Source organism: Thunnus albacares, chromosome 9 (genome assembly GCF_914725855.1).
Source record: "Thunnus albacares chromosome 9, fThuAlb1.1, whole genome shotgun sequence".
Taxonomy (NCBI): domain Eukaryota; kingdom Metazoa; phylum Chordata; class Actinopteri; order Scombriformes; family Scombridae; genus Thunnus; species Thunnus albacares.
In genome coordinates this window covers 12771946-12785061 of record NC_058114.1, presented here as the reverse complement: position 1 = coordinate 12785061, position 13116 = coordinate 12771946, and the positions used below count along the sequence as shown (strand labels likewise).

The 13116-nt window shown below is 37.8% G+C and overlaps 1 protein-coding gene across 1 annotated transcript; it reads left to right on the top strand.

Annotated features, from left to right (window-relative positions):
* The first annotated feature begins 730 nt into the window (after positions 1-730).
* On the top strand, positions 731-12078 carry LOC122989017 (pyroglutamyl-peptidase 1-like). Its single transcript, XM_044361695.1, has 5 exons — positions 731-903; positions 2975-3027; positions 4921-5037; positions 5579-5811; positions 7878-12078. Exons 1-5 carry the CDS (start codon positions 870-872, stop codon positions 8071-8073), a joined length of 633 nt encoding a protein of 210 aa, XP_044217630.1. The 5' UTR covers positions 731-869; the 3' UTR covers positions 8074-12078.
* The last annotated feature ends 1038 nt before the right edge of the window (positions 12079-13116 follow it).

Here is a 13116-nt window from a genome sequence, read left to right as displayed (position 1 = left end):
GAGATTTTGTTCAATTATTAAGACACTAATCTAATTTCATATAGGAGCCTCCGTGGAGTCATTTGGTTGAAAAAGATATGGTAAATCCCTTGCATCCGTTAATAAATTGTGCGCTCATTGTGCGCTCCGTGAAATAAAAACATTTAGGCTTAAATGTTTTCTTATGGTATCAGACATTTGTTTTCACCAATAACATACACTCACCGAACGCTTTATTAGAAACACCTGTGCAATCTAATGTAATCCAATACAACAGCTCTGCCATAAATTCTACTTTTACAAAGCGTATACATTTTCATTTTGACATTGCCAGAAATGTAATAAATGTCTTTATATTTATTACTGGGCCCATAATGAGTGGTAGTGTACTGGATTGCATCATATTAAAAAATATACCTTATGTGTGTTAATGGGGTGGACAAAATATTAGAAACACTTTTCAATATAATGCACTCCAGTACACCACCACCACCACCCACTATTACCCCAATAATAAACATAAAGTATAAGTGTCACCTCTCTGACAACGTCAAAATGAAAATGCACAAGCTTGTACTGGATTGCATTGAAGAAGTGAATCAACTGATGATTGGGGTTCTTGGAGGCATGGAATACGTTATTTATTTATTTATTTAGCTATCTAACGTGTCATTTTTGAGCTTCCATACCTCATCAACGCCTCGTTGCTGACGTAATCACGTCACGTCTCACGCAGCCTACAGAGAGAAGGAGCGGTGTTTGGTTTGTGTAGTTTGGCAGAAGGATCCGTCAGCTGCGGAGGGGTGTCGGACTCACTTCATGGTCCTGGTACATAATAAAGACCCTGAAAAAAATAAGCAACGGATCCTTTTTTTTTAACCGGACGGGAGATGGACAACAGTAAACGGACTGTGGTCGTTACAGGTTTGTCTTGTTGTTGTTTTTTTTGCTGCTGTTGTCGTCGTTTCTCCCGACAGACGGAACAACGGTTTGAAGTGGTGGAAAAGTTCTGTTGATGACAGCTGCTAACGTTAATGGCGTCAGGCGGTTACTGCTTCACTACGCTGCAGTTGTGGACTGTTGACAGAAACGTTTAGCCTATAATTTTATAACGACACACTTTTGTATTTAGGTATTTCTTATGTAATTAAAGTCAACTGACAGGCTTGTTAAAGTGATTATTTCGTGTTTCATAGGTCTCTCTTGAAAGGCAAATAAAACAATATAATGTGATAGATGGAGGTTCAACATATGTGCGAAATTAAATATCTAATAGCATTCTTTAGAAATTTAATGTTGACAGAGTTTCTTCATACTAAGGATGAATTATGCGATTCGTTATTGAATAGGTTTATGTTTCAGGAAGTTAATTAATGTCATCAACTGATTCACAAATACATTCATAGATCAAATCAAAGTGGTCTTAGATATTTACATGATTATCAGAATACCAAATGATTTCCAAGCTACTTTCACATAAACTCCAGGCATGTATAATGTCCATAAAAGACAGAGCAACAATGTAACAAGGAGAAAGGTTCCCACATCTATAAAAAATATTTTAATATTACCTCCCTCTCCAATAAACACACTTTTATCTTGAACTTTTCTGACAAAGGAAGACTGTCTGTGGTGTTTATTCCTCATGGTTTTTGTATTGTGAGTTTCACCCACTGTCAAACAGTTTGACTGGTCCCCAACATCAGGCAGCTTTCCAGACATGGTGTCATTATCGAGCTGGACAAAGTTATTATAAGTAAATACAATAACCACCCAACTGTGTTTCACTATGAATGTTTCTATACTGTATTGAAAGTCATTCATTAAATTTCCTTTCCGATTACACGTCATTGCATTATGATATGAAAGTCTCGGCCTAGAACTGTTGTTTTCTGCTACGTGTTGGGACAGATCTGTCTTTAGGGCTGCAACTACAGATTATTTTCATTATCGATTAATCTGACGATTATTTTCTCAATTAATCGATTAGTTGTTTGGGCCTTAAAATGTCAGAATATAGTGAAAAATGTTGATCACTGTTTCCCACGACCCGAGGTGATGTTCTCGAATGTCATGTTTTGTCCCGACCAACAGTCCACAACTCAAAGATATTTACTTTACTGATATTTAGTTTACTGTTATAGAAGACTAAAGAAACCAGAAATATTCACATTTGAGAAACTGGAATCATAGAATTTGGAAATTTTCTTCTTAAAAAATGACTCAAAACGATTAATTGACTATCAAAATACTTGACAATACTTGGCCAGCTTACTTATTACCTATTGTTATTAAGGTGTTTCCAACATATGATATTTTCTGAGTGCACAAGCAGCAGTTTTCAACATGTATTCTGAACAGAAGTAACAGAGGCAGTGACTTGGTGTTTTCAGACACAAAGGCGTGCAAAACCTTGCCGTCCCAGCTGATGGAGGATGCGTAGACTGCCTGGGAACAGCACCCTCACAATAGCGGGCCGGCTGGCAGCTGCCGACCCCTCGCTCTGCTCCTTTTCAGCAGCCTGTCAGACAGACAGATCCTCCCTCCACCCAACCCCCAGGGACCCCGCTGACCCTAGGAAGGGTGGTGGAGGGGGATCAGCTATAGATCCCTATATAAACAAGCCTGTGTGAATGTCCATCGTCTGCTGCTGCGATTTTGTAGGTCATAGTGATAGTGATTGATTTTATTTTGGTCATTCAAGGAGAGCAGCACAGTGGAGCACCGCAGAACACAAACAGAAAATCTTAAGCAGCAGCCTTTCTTTTATATTTATTAAAAAATCCAAATTGAAAGGTATACTGGTATACTGTTTATATTATAAATGCAAGAAAATGTGCAGTTAAATTATTAGTCACACTAGTAAGTTTCTCCTCCTGTGTAGAAACCAAACAAACCCCATATTATGAAATACTGTGTAGTATGAAAGCAGCTGGACAGAATCGGTACAGAACAGTATTATTACAGCAGCTGAAATAACTGACATGTTTTGCAGGTTTTGGGCCATTTGGAGAGCACACCGTCAACGCCAGCTGGGTAGCAGTGCAGGTGTGTTTTACCCCTCTGTTACTGTTATAATACACATTCATGAAGTCCAAGTTTTTTCTTTTTTATTAAATGTGACAGAAATTAGTACAAGCAAGTTCTTAAGTGAAACAGTTTAGAGTTTTGAGTTTAAAATGGGTTTGTTGGTAATTAAATTCACATCAGAGCCCAAACAAATCCTTCCAATCTTGTCCAAAATGCTAAATTTCCATAAGTTCATCATTAAATGTGGTATGTTTTTAGCTGTGATGGTCTGTATCATCATCTACATGGAGCCATAAATAGTCTTCATGTTGAGCTGTTAGTAATAAAATAGTAGCAGGTGTGACTTTTTGTACCTGTTTGTATGACGGCTACATGACGTTCTGCTAGCTGCCCTCCTGCTTCACACTGTGCAGCAGTGTGCCGGAGGGTGTTTGTGTCCTGCTGGGGGAAACTGCATGTGGGGGACGACGGTGGTTGTCAGGGTGTCTAGACGAACTTGATAAGGATATTAAAGGCAAACAAAAGGCCGCTTTGTGTCAGGGTCACAGACGTGGTCAAACAAGCCTCTTTTCAATACAAGTGGGGGTCAGTGTCAGGGGCTATTTGTCCTGCAGGGAGATTGGGGGAGGTGTTGGTCTACTAGCTGTGAATTTGACACAGATTTGTCTTACTTGTAATGTATGTGATTGCATCTTTTATTTCATGTTTTTCTGATACTGTTTCTTTTTCTACAGAAGGTTGACTTTTGGATTTTTAGCTTCCATAACACAAATGATGCAAAAAATTGCATTTTGGCATAAAATTGTTTTATTTGAGAATGATAACGCCGCTGAGAGACGTCTGTCTCATCATCAGTTCTGATTAATTATGTTTTTATTTGTGTACATTATCATTGGATTTGAATTATTTTGGATTGAAAATATTGTTTGATTTTCACACAATACATCTTTTGCCTTAGTACACTGAAGCAGGGCTGCAACTAACAATAATTTTTATTATCTATTAATCTGTCGATTATTTTCTTGATGAATTGATTAGTCGTTTGATCTTTAAAATGTCAGAAAATGGTGAAAAATGTGGATCACAGTTTCCCAAAGCCCAAGGTGATGTACTCAAATGTCTTTCAGTCCACAACCCAAAGATGTTTAGTTCATTATCATAGAAACAAAAGAAACCAGAATTATACCAATTGGATTATCAAAATAGTTTGTGATTAATTTTCTGTTGATTGACTAATCAACTAACTGTTGGGGTTGTAGATGATACATATTTTAGGACAAAATTTTGTGTCAGCAGGCATTAAGAGTGATTGACAAAGAAATAGGCAGAGAGGGAAATAGGCACTGAAAGTAGATGAAATAAAAGTCTTCTGTTACTATTATACTAAAAAAGTAATGCATTACTGAGTTTATCACGGTTATTTACTGCAGTTTCATAGCATGTGTATTACAGGTGTATATACATGTCTGTTTTATTTGTAGCTATCTTGCTTTTTAGTACAGCATCGCAATCGTGGCATCACATCCATCCATGCTGTTCTGAAACTTGTTTGGGCTGAGGTTGGGTCACCTGACCATTTTTCATATCTTTGAATCACCATCACCCTGCTAGTGAAATGTGCCCTGTTTCACATTTCATCTTTAATAAATTGTTTTCTCTAACAGATATTTACACAAAAGAACATGCCTTATCACATTTAGCATGTATGTAATCTGTATAATTGAGTCCTGTATCATTTGGCTATGGATAGAGAATACATCTGGCTCCACCCACATCTTATAGAAAGAAAGGGACCACATGCTAAAACTGTGCTGACATCACTGTAAGATGCTCAAGAGAAAAACAAACAACAAATGGCTGTTTTAAATGCAAAACAAGGATTTTAACACTGATGTTTGCTTGTCCTTACAGGAGCTAAAGAAGCTTGGACTGGGCAGTGAGGTGGACTTGCATGTATACGAGGTTCCTGTAGAGTACCAGAAAGTCCAGAGTTTGGTTCCGTCATTATGGAAGCAGTATCATCCACAGGTAAGAGAGCATGGGGCTTTAAAACATTGCCAGATGTCCCTAAACTTTTATTATTGTTCCATTTTTAAAAGTGCAATACAGTAGCTCATGTCTAGCTCAGTTCAAGTTTAGATACGGTTTTAATGCCACTGACCTCAGATCTGTAAAATGCAAATTTTTAGTTTTAATCAGATCTGACACCTTCTAAGAACAGGTAATGTGACAAATGAGAAACACATGCTGCGCTGAATTAAATGACATACAGTTATCACATTATGTAACAAATGAATGGCTTAAGTGTGGCTCTGATGGAAACTCTCTAAATGTGTTTTTTCTAAATTGGGTTGCAAAAAGGTACTTTTGTCTCTGGTTTAGTAGTTCTTGGTTTCAGATCTGTGTTTTGTGTGAAATATAAGTCTATTTGTGGTTCAGTTAAAATAGTCACAGGTCCTTTAAAGGCACTTCATGTTCAAACAAGCAGAGAAGTCGTAGCCACAGCTGTCGAACAGCAAAAATGTATTAATTCTGACTTTTGTTTTCATTGTTTCATTTTTTTATCCAGTTGGTAGTTCATGTCGGAGTCTCAGGTATGGCCACCACCGTCACGTTGGAGAAGTGTGGCAGAAATCATGGCTACAAGGGCCTGGACAACAGCAGCTTCTGTCCTGATTCGGCGTGTTGCATTGTGGGAGGCCCGGACTGTATCGACTCGGTTATTGACATGGAATCAGTCTGCAAGAGAGTGACCGCCTCCGGGCTGGGAGTATCAGTGTCTGTCTCCAAAGACGCTGGAAGGTAATTTTGTTTTTTTTTTTCCAGTTAGACTCAGATCTTCATATCTGAGGATGCTTCAACTGTTGACGGGTAGAGACATGAAAATGCATAAAAGCAGGAATGAATCAGTATTTACTCAACATGATGAACGGAGAACATTTTGGCAGAATTTTAAAGACAGTGGAGGTGAAACTGCACTTGAAGCCAGGAGGAGAGTAAGAGTTCCCTTCTGTCACATAGGAACTAAAATCTGTTCAACATAATCACATTGAAGCACGAGAGAAGAGATGTGCACCGCTGTCTGCCAAAACTACCACTAGAGGGCACTAAAGTCACATATCTCCAAATTGTACATATATATTAGTTGCTATAAATCGAACAGAAAAGTCAAAATAGCAAATTTCTTTGTAAAATCCAAAGTGTGTAGATGATGCACTGTATCTCAAATACATCACAATTTGTTTACTGATTATATATCCTACCCCTAATTTTTGTTTTCAGTTATTACTACTAGTTATTATTAATAATAATAATGTCTTTAATATCTACTTACAGTATATGTTAATTTGACTTTTATTTGAAATGATATAAATGCCTTAATATACTACCTCTTATTGATTCAATTACTGAGGGCAATAATATGTTTTTATCATGTTGGACTTTATTGCCCATTGAATATATTGCCTATGAGCAGTTTCATACAAACAGTATATTAGTAAAACCTGGGTCACTATCATGGTTTTATTACTGTCTATACAGCTGATGCACATACTGCTCTGGTTAACATGGAGATCTGTTACAGACCATACAGTGTACTTGTTGCTATGACTGTAAATGTTGAGACATTATCTGCCTCGTCAACTAAAGATGTAGTTAGTCACAGTATCAGTAGAGGAATGCTCAACTGGTCTTGCTTTGGTAAAAATGTTAAAATTAAGAATACTAACTCATGTCAAGCTCTGAGCTCTGGCTGTGAAGCTGTACTGTTTACCTCTAGTGCAGACATGCAGAGATTTAAGGCGCCTGTGGACTGAGACAACAACAATGTTTTAAGTTTATTGCATGTTACATTGTGGGAGAGGCCTATGATAAAATCACAATCTGTGTCAGACTGTACAATATCAATTTGAGGCTGTCGAGATTGTGTGCTGAATGTGTGGTGAATCGTAGCACTACGATGTAAAGTTTATGAAAGCAGAGGCACGTCATCCATCTGTGCCGCTCTGATGTTATGAAAATGCAGCCAAACAAACAAAAGTCACACAAACTTCTTCTTTTTTGTTTCACCTCCGTCCATGATTTGTGTGCATCATGGATGTATGAAGGTGAACAAGTGTGTTTCTCCCTAAACTTTATTCAAAGAACTGCACTTGTGAAATGTCACACTGGCCAATGTATTCTGTGTCATTTCATGTCGTATTCTGATTGGTTTGTTTGTAGATGTGGGTTGTAACAGCAGTCACATTGTGAGAATTTGGTCTTAAATTTCTGACACTGTCAGAATTTTACTGCAGTGCGATCTAGAAACACTGATTTGGATTGACAACCAGAGAGATGAGAACTCCAGCAACACTTGTAGTATGAAGAACAACTTTATGAACAACTTTATAAAGTTGTTCTTCATACTACAAGTGTTGCTGGAGTTCTCATCTCTCTAGACTTCTTTCCCTTCTCCATGCACCTTGGAAGTAGGTGAAGTTGTGCCAGAGACCCTTACTTTTGGATTGACAACCAAAAATTTTACCATGTTTCTCTCACAGCTGTCAGTTTTTGTCTCAGACAGTCCAAAACCACACAGCGTAAACGGGCCTTTACTTTCACTTACAATAATGGCCTGAGATTTTATTGTGTGTGCCATGAATTTATAGTCATATGTTCATCATTACAAGGAACCATATGAATAAATGTATGTGCAGAATGGATAAGGTGGAGAATAAGTGATTGATGCATTGGTAAATCCTTCCAAATGCATCAATAAATGCATCAGTAAAACACTGATGTATCCAGTAAACAGCTTTTATTGTTTGTTCCGTTTCTTGGATCCAAAACGCAGCGTTCACTTGATGCCGTGCTCTCTTCCTTAACAGGTATCTCTGCGATTTCACATATTACACGTCTCTGTATCTGAGTCACGGCCGCTCTGCCTTCGTCCATGTGCCTCCTCTCGGAAAGCCTTACAGTGGGGAAGACCTGGGCCGCGCGCTGCAGGCGATCATCCAGGAGATGCTGGAGCTTCTGGACCAGGCTGAGGAGAAGATCCACTGCCAGCAGCACTTCCACTAAGTGACCTCTTGATGCCAACCAGCCTCTCCAGCCCTCACCACACAAGAGAAATTGCACTTAACCACAAGTAGCCAAACTTCTTCTTCTTCTTTTTTTTTTTATTATTGTCTTGACTTGGACATAATGGAAATTTCAGTGTATAGGATGTATTCAGTGTTTGTCTCTCTCTATCTAGATTTTTGCTTCTTGTTTTGCTAGGCCTGATTCAGTTATGTTTTAGGGTGCTTTCAAACCTGCCTTGTTTAGTTTGGTTGAATTGAACCCTGGTTCGTTTGCACCCTTGGTGCAGTTTGTTTGGTGTGAACACAGCAATCGTATTTGGGTGCAGACCAAAACAACGGGACCAAGACCTTGTTGAAGAGGTGGTCTCGGTCCGGTTACAAATAAACTCTGTTAAAGTTCGTTTGTGGTATGAACATGATCTGACCTAGATCTGATCCAACTGCGCATGTTTTGGATTAAACCATCTCCTGTAGCCAGCTGCGCTGTGCATTATGCTCCCTTCTCCTCTTCAGCCGACTGAAGGCAGCACATTGCTCTCTAGGTGTTGCCTTGAAGTGCGTTCACGTGTGCCATTCTGCTTGCATATTTTCGCTTGGTGTATGGCCAAATGACTGAGCCGGATTATCCATATATTGGGCGAGTGTCTTGGAGCACCAGCCTATTGCTGTGCTGGGGGGCACCAATGTGAAAAAAATGAAAAACATAAATAGTTTTCATTGTCAGAAACCACAGATTAACCATTTATAAAGCACTTGATTTAACTTTTATTTATTATTATTTTTATGAATAAGCATATGAATTATAAGAATAAGAAAACAGTTGAACATTAGCTGCTGCTGCGTCTTTCAGCACCACAGAGGCGAGGAGAGAGAGAGACGCTGTTTCTTTCAGTAATAACAGTCGTACACTTTATTGCTGATAGAAAATATGTTGAAAGATCATTTTACTAATCCACCAAGAACATCTTCTACTAAGTACAACTTCGTATTCCTGAGTGCTACAGTTCATACATTAGTTTTATATTCTGTTTTACAAAGGCGAAAAGGAAAATCAAGTCCTTTATAAATGTTGTAGCCTATCTGCTGTTTCTGAAAAACAAACTCCTTTTTCCGCCTCCACCCCACAAGACTTCTGACCAGTGAACGCAGTGACAGCTCCCGCACGGCTTTTGTTGATACATTTTGGTTCACTTGAAATTTTGCTGTGTGAAACCAAACCGAACCAAAGGGAAAATTTAACAAAGTAACAATTCATCCACTGATTTGGACCAAAGCAAACAAACTGTAGGTGTGAAAACACCCTTAATGTCTCCCAATGAAGATAAAAGAAGATAAAATGGGAGTCTCAAGTCCAAGGTCACAAGATAGAATAAACTTTTATCCCACTTCAAGGAACATTAAACTTGATTTCTGAGTTCAAACTGGCAGATTTTAAAGTTCACAGAGAAAACAAAGCAGAGAAATTACTGCTTTTCTTTCATATACACTTACTGCAGAGGGTCTGTAATGTGGCAGATATTTCACACTATAACCCCAGATGTGACTACTATTATTGCACCTTATAGGGTTAGGGTTAGAAATGGTTATAGAAGTCACATCTGGGGAAACTATTGAATGTCCTCTACATTGTTTGACTTTCTTAATGTTTCATTCTTACATTTCTTTGAGTTTCACCGAGATTCAAAGCCGAATTTATTATCAAAACCCCAAAGTTGTATTTCTGTTGATGTAACCTCCATTCACAATATGTTGCAGTCGACAGATTATCAGGGTGTTTGCACCTGAATGTCTATAAATGATTAATGTACACGATACATTATGGTTTATGTAGAAAGTTGTAGCAGTAAACTGTGTTAATTTCCTCCAGATATTATTTTCCCAGCTGCTCTGAAGCTTAACTGTTCTGTTTCACATTTGATGTTGAATTGTTTCGTGAGTCCTTTTTCTTTATAAGAAGTTGTAAATTTGCCTTCTTTTACAAAGGTTATTTAAATCAGGGAACGGGTTGGTTCCAGCTCATATTCCCCCAGTTTGTTGGCCCAGTTCTGACAGGAAACCACAAATCCACCCCTCTGAGATCTGGCCCCAGGCTGTGCAATGTTATTTTACAGATCTCAGGTTCATTGATGTAGGTAATTCATGTTATAGGTTTGTCATAATTGTTTTGTGGCTACACAATTATTTGAGAAAATATTGAGCATTGCAATTTTAAAGTGCAGAAATGGTCAGATTGCATGAAACAGAAGATATTCTGTTGGAAAACAAAGCTAGTATACAATTTGTATTGTATATTCATTAATATTGCTTTTAAAGAACTGAACAAATACTGTGTTAAATGCTGCATAAGGAAAGAGTCTCACAAACATCAAAGACACAGAGAAGACCAGCATTAGATCTTTTCTATTGCATCAATTTAATGTGATGAGTTACACATCTGTGTATGATGCCTAGTGGAGCTTTAACTTCACAGAGACACTCATTTATGGAACGTATTTAATCTTAAACTATGTAGAAAACCTGCAGTTCATCTTTACAGTGGGAAACATTTCAAGACCAAATTGCAAAATCCGAGTTTTACTTCTTTTTTTTTTCAAATTTGTGCAGCTCTAAATGTCATTCCATGATTAAAGCTTTCTGTTGGTCTCTTCATCGAATCAGATATAGCTGCTTATTTTACCTGAGAATTTGATTTGATGAAGTTTGACACTCAGTTCAGTCAGAATTGGGCCTAAAAGTTTTTATTTCCGTAGCACTTTCCTTTTTTTGTTTGTCTCATTGTTTTTATTTTTATTTGCAGTCACTTTAACTCGTAATGTAGCTTTGCAAACATACTCACATCCATTTTAATCTATTTTTCCTACTAATACTTGTAATTCTGTATGTGAGGTATGATTTATAGGTGAGTTATGCTTTATTTTCCTGAACTTTGGTTTGTTCTGACTTGTTAAACTAACTGCTGCAGATTCATTCAGTCTGTCCGTGATGGTGCCACTCCCAGGTGTAAATGCTCTGTTTTACGGCTTTTTTTATCGGATTTTCTTCTATTTCACCATGTAGATCAGCGTTTTCCTGACTGCTGAGTCGACAGGACAGACCACACCACTTAACGTGGCTTCAGTTTGATTAGTTTCAGTAGACGGTTTAGCATTGAATGGTCTGATTCAGCAACCTGTGCACCCTCAAGAAACTTCTCCCTCTGTGGGAAACTTGGATCTCTATGTCTTAGCTAGTTGTAGGAAACTAACTGAACACTGTGTAGCGTTGCAGCAGTGGCCTTTCCTTGAGCTCTCAGTTAAATTGCCTGTTTTTTTTCACCAGAGTTAAGCCAGTTGCTGCCAGTGAGTTTTGGGTAAATGATCATTATTTTTAGCTGTGCACGTCATTTTAATTGCTATTCAGTACCATGGTTTTTACCACAAATTACTGTAGCAGAATAGAATTGAACTTCCTCTCAGACCTTTTTTTTTTTTTTTATCTTTGTCTCTGTCATTTCTGTGATCTAAAGCTTACTTATGGAATTATTGATTGACGGGCAGGTTTTAGTTTGCAGGTGCTGGTTATTTTTCTGTGCTTTGCATTGTGACTGCTCGGGATGTGAAGGAGCTGCCCCTAAAATGTCTGCTCACAAATGTAAAAGCCTCCATATGTGTCTAGTTTACATATGGGGTGACATTTGACCCTGACTGTCTCCTGTGCCTTGCTGTTGTTTATGTGTGTTATGAAAAGGCCTTAAAAAATGCCCAGTGGGTCAGTTCAAAGATAAATACTGATGCTGTCCAGTCAGATGTGTGGCTACCTCAAAAATACTTTTTTATCTCGGAGTGTGCTCTGTTGTATGATATCATTATGGCTTTGTGATTTAATGTGAGTTCCTCTCTTAAGGGAGAATCCTCTAAAAGGTGAATTCTGCTTCTGACATTAACAAAGCACTGTTACAATAAGTAATCTTGGCTTTGTAAAAGGAAAGGCTTTGAATTAAAGAGAATTAAAAGATTAAAAGTAATGTCTTTGTCTCTTCCTTTTTCATTCAAAACAGAAATATGACAGATTGCTGTTTAAACATCGCTATTTATGACTTAAAAAAGTCTAACTGACTTTTCAGTTGTGCAAATAAGATGTTGGTACAATGGGCATAGATGTACTGGCCTGACTTCTGCACATTTTTGTTCAAGTTCCTGCAATTGTGCCCCACAAGAGACACAACTCAATACCATTACTGAAAGTACAAATAAAACTGCATAATACATCTGTAAAGACTTTCAGTCATGCAAGTAATGGTATAATCCAGCAAAGGAAGTGTAATAACTAACTTTTTACTCTCTTTTCTGGTTATGATGCCTCCGATTACACCATCTGCTACAAAGTGAAACAATAACAATACACCCAGAAAATGACAGTGGTGGAAACATTCTGATCTTTTACTTAAGTAATAGTATTAATATTGCATAATATTGTTTTGATGCAATGCACCAACTATCACACAGAAAGAAGCTTTATGTAAGCAGAGCTGTCAGAAGTTGGAGATACAGATCATTGAAATCAATACTCATCGCGGAACATTGTGAAACAACAAAAACTGTTATCGTATCATAGCTATGTCACATACCAGGGATTTCAAATGTGAAATGTGCATATTTTGCATATTTTTTAAGTGCTTTGGGGGCATTTTGTAAGTTATTTCTGGGTACAATAAGTTAGAATAGTAACATAATTGAATATTTTTCATATCTAAACATCATAATAAATCTATAGCTGTTTGTGGCCCTTATGTGGCCCTGTGGAAGTTATGTGGGGCCCTTTTAGTTGAGGACCCCAGGCAGTTGCCTAGCTTGCCTAATGGTAAAGTTCGCCCTAGAGCAGCAGTATGCCTTTGCTGTGTCTAGTCTGCTGCAAATTTCATCAGAAGAAGAAAAAGAAGAAGAAGAAGCATCAGATGGGTATTTTCCACATTCATAAATTCAAGTTCTCAAGGTCTCGCCCATCATTTGAACTTCTCATGATTGAATTTATAAAGTATTTTGAGTCTATCCATCTGACAAAA

Excerpts from the sequence above, each read along its gene's own strand:
- LOC122989017 (XM_044361695.1), top strand. The coding sequence starts at position 870 with ATGGACAACAGTAAACGGACTGTGGTCGTTACAG. Across the intron at positions 904-2,974 it reads ACGGACTGTGGTCGTTACAG|GTTTTGGGCCATTTGGAGAG; the intron begins GTTTGTCTTGTT and ends CATGTTTTGCAG. Across the intron at positions 5,038-5,578 it reads GGAAGCAGTATCATCCACAG|TTGGTAGTTCATGTCGGAGT; the intron begins GTAAGAGAGCAT and ends TTTTTTATCCAG.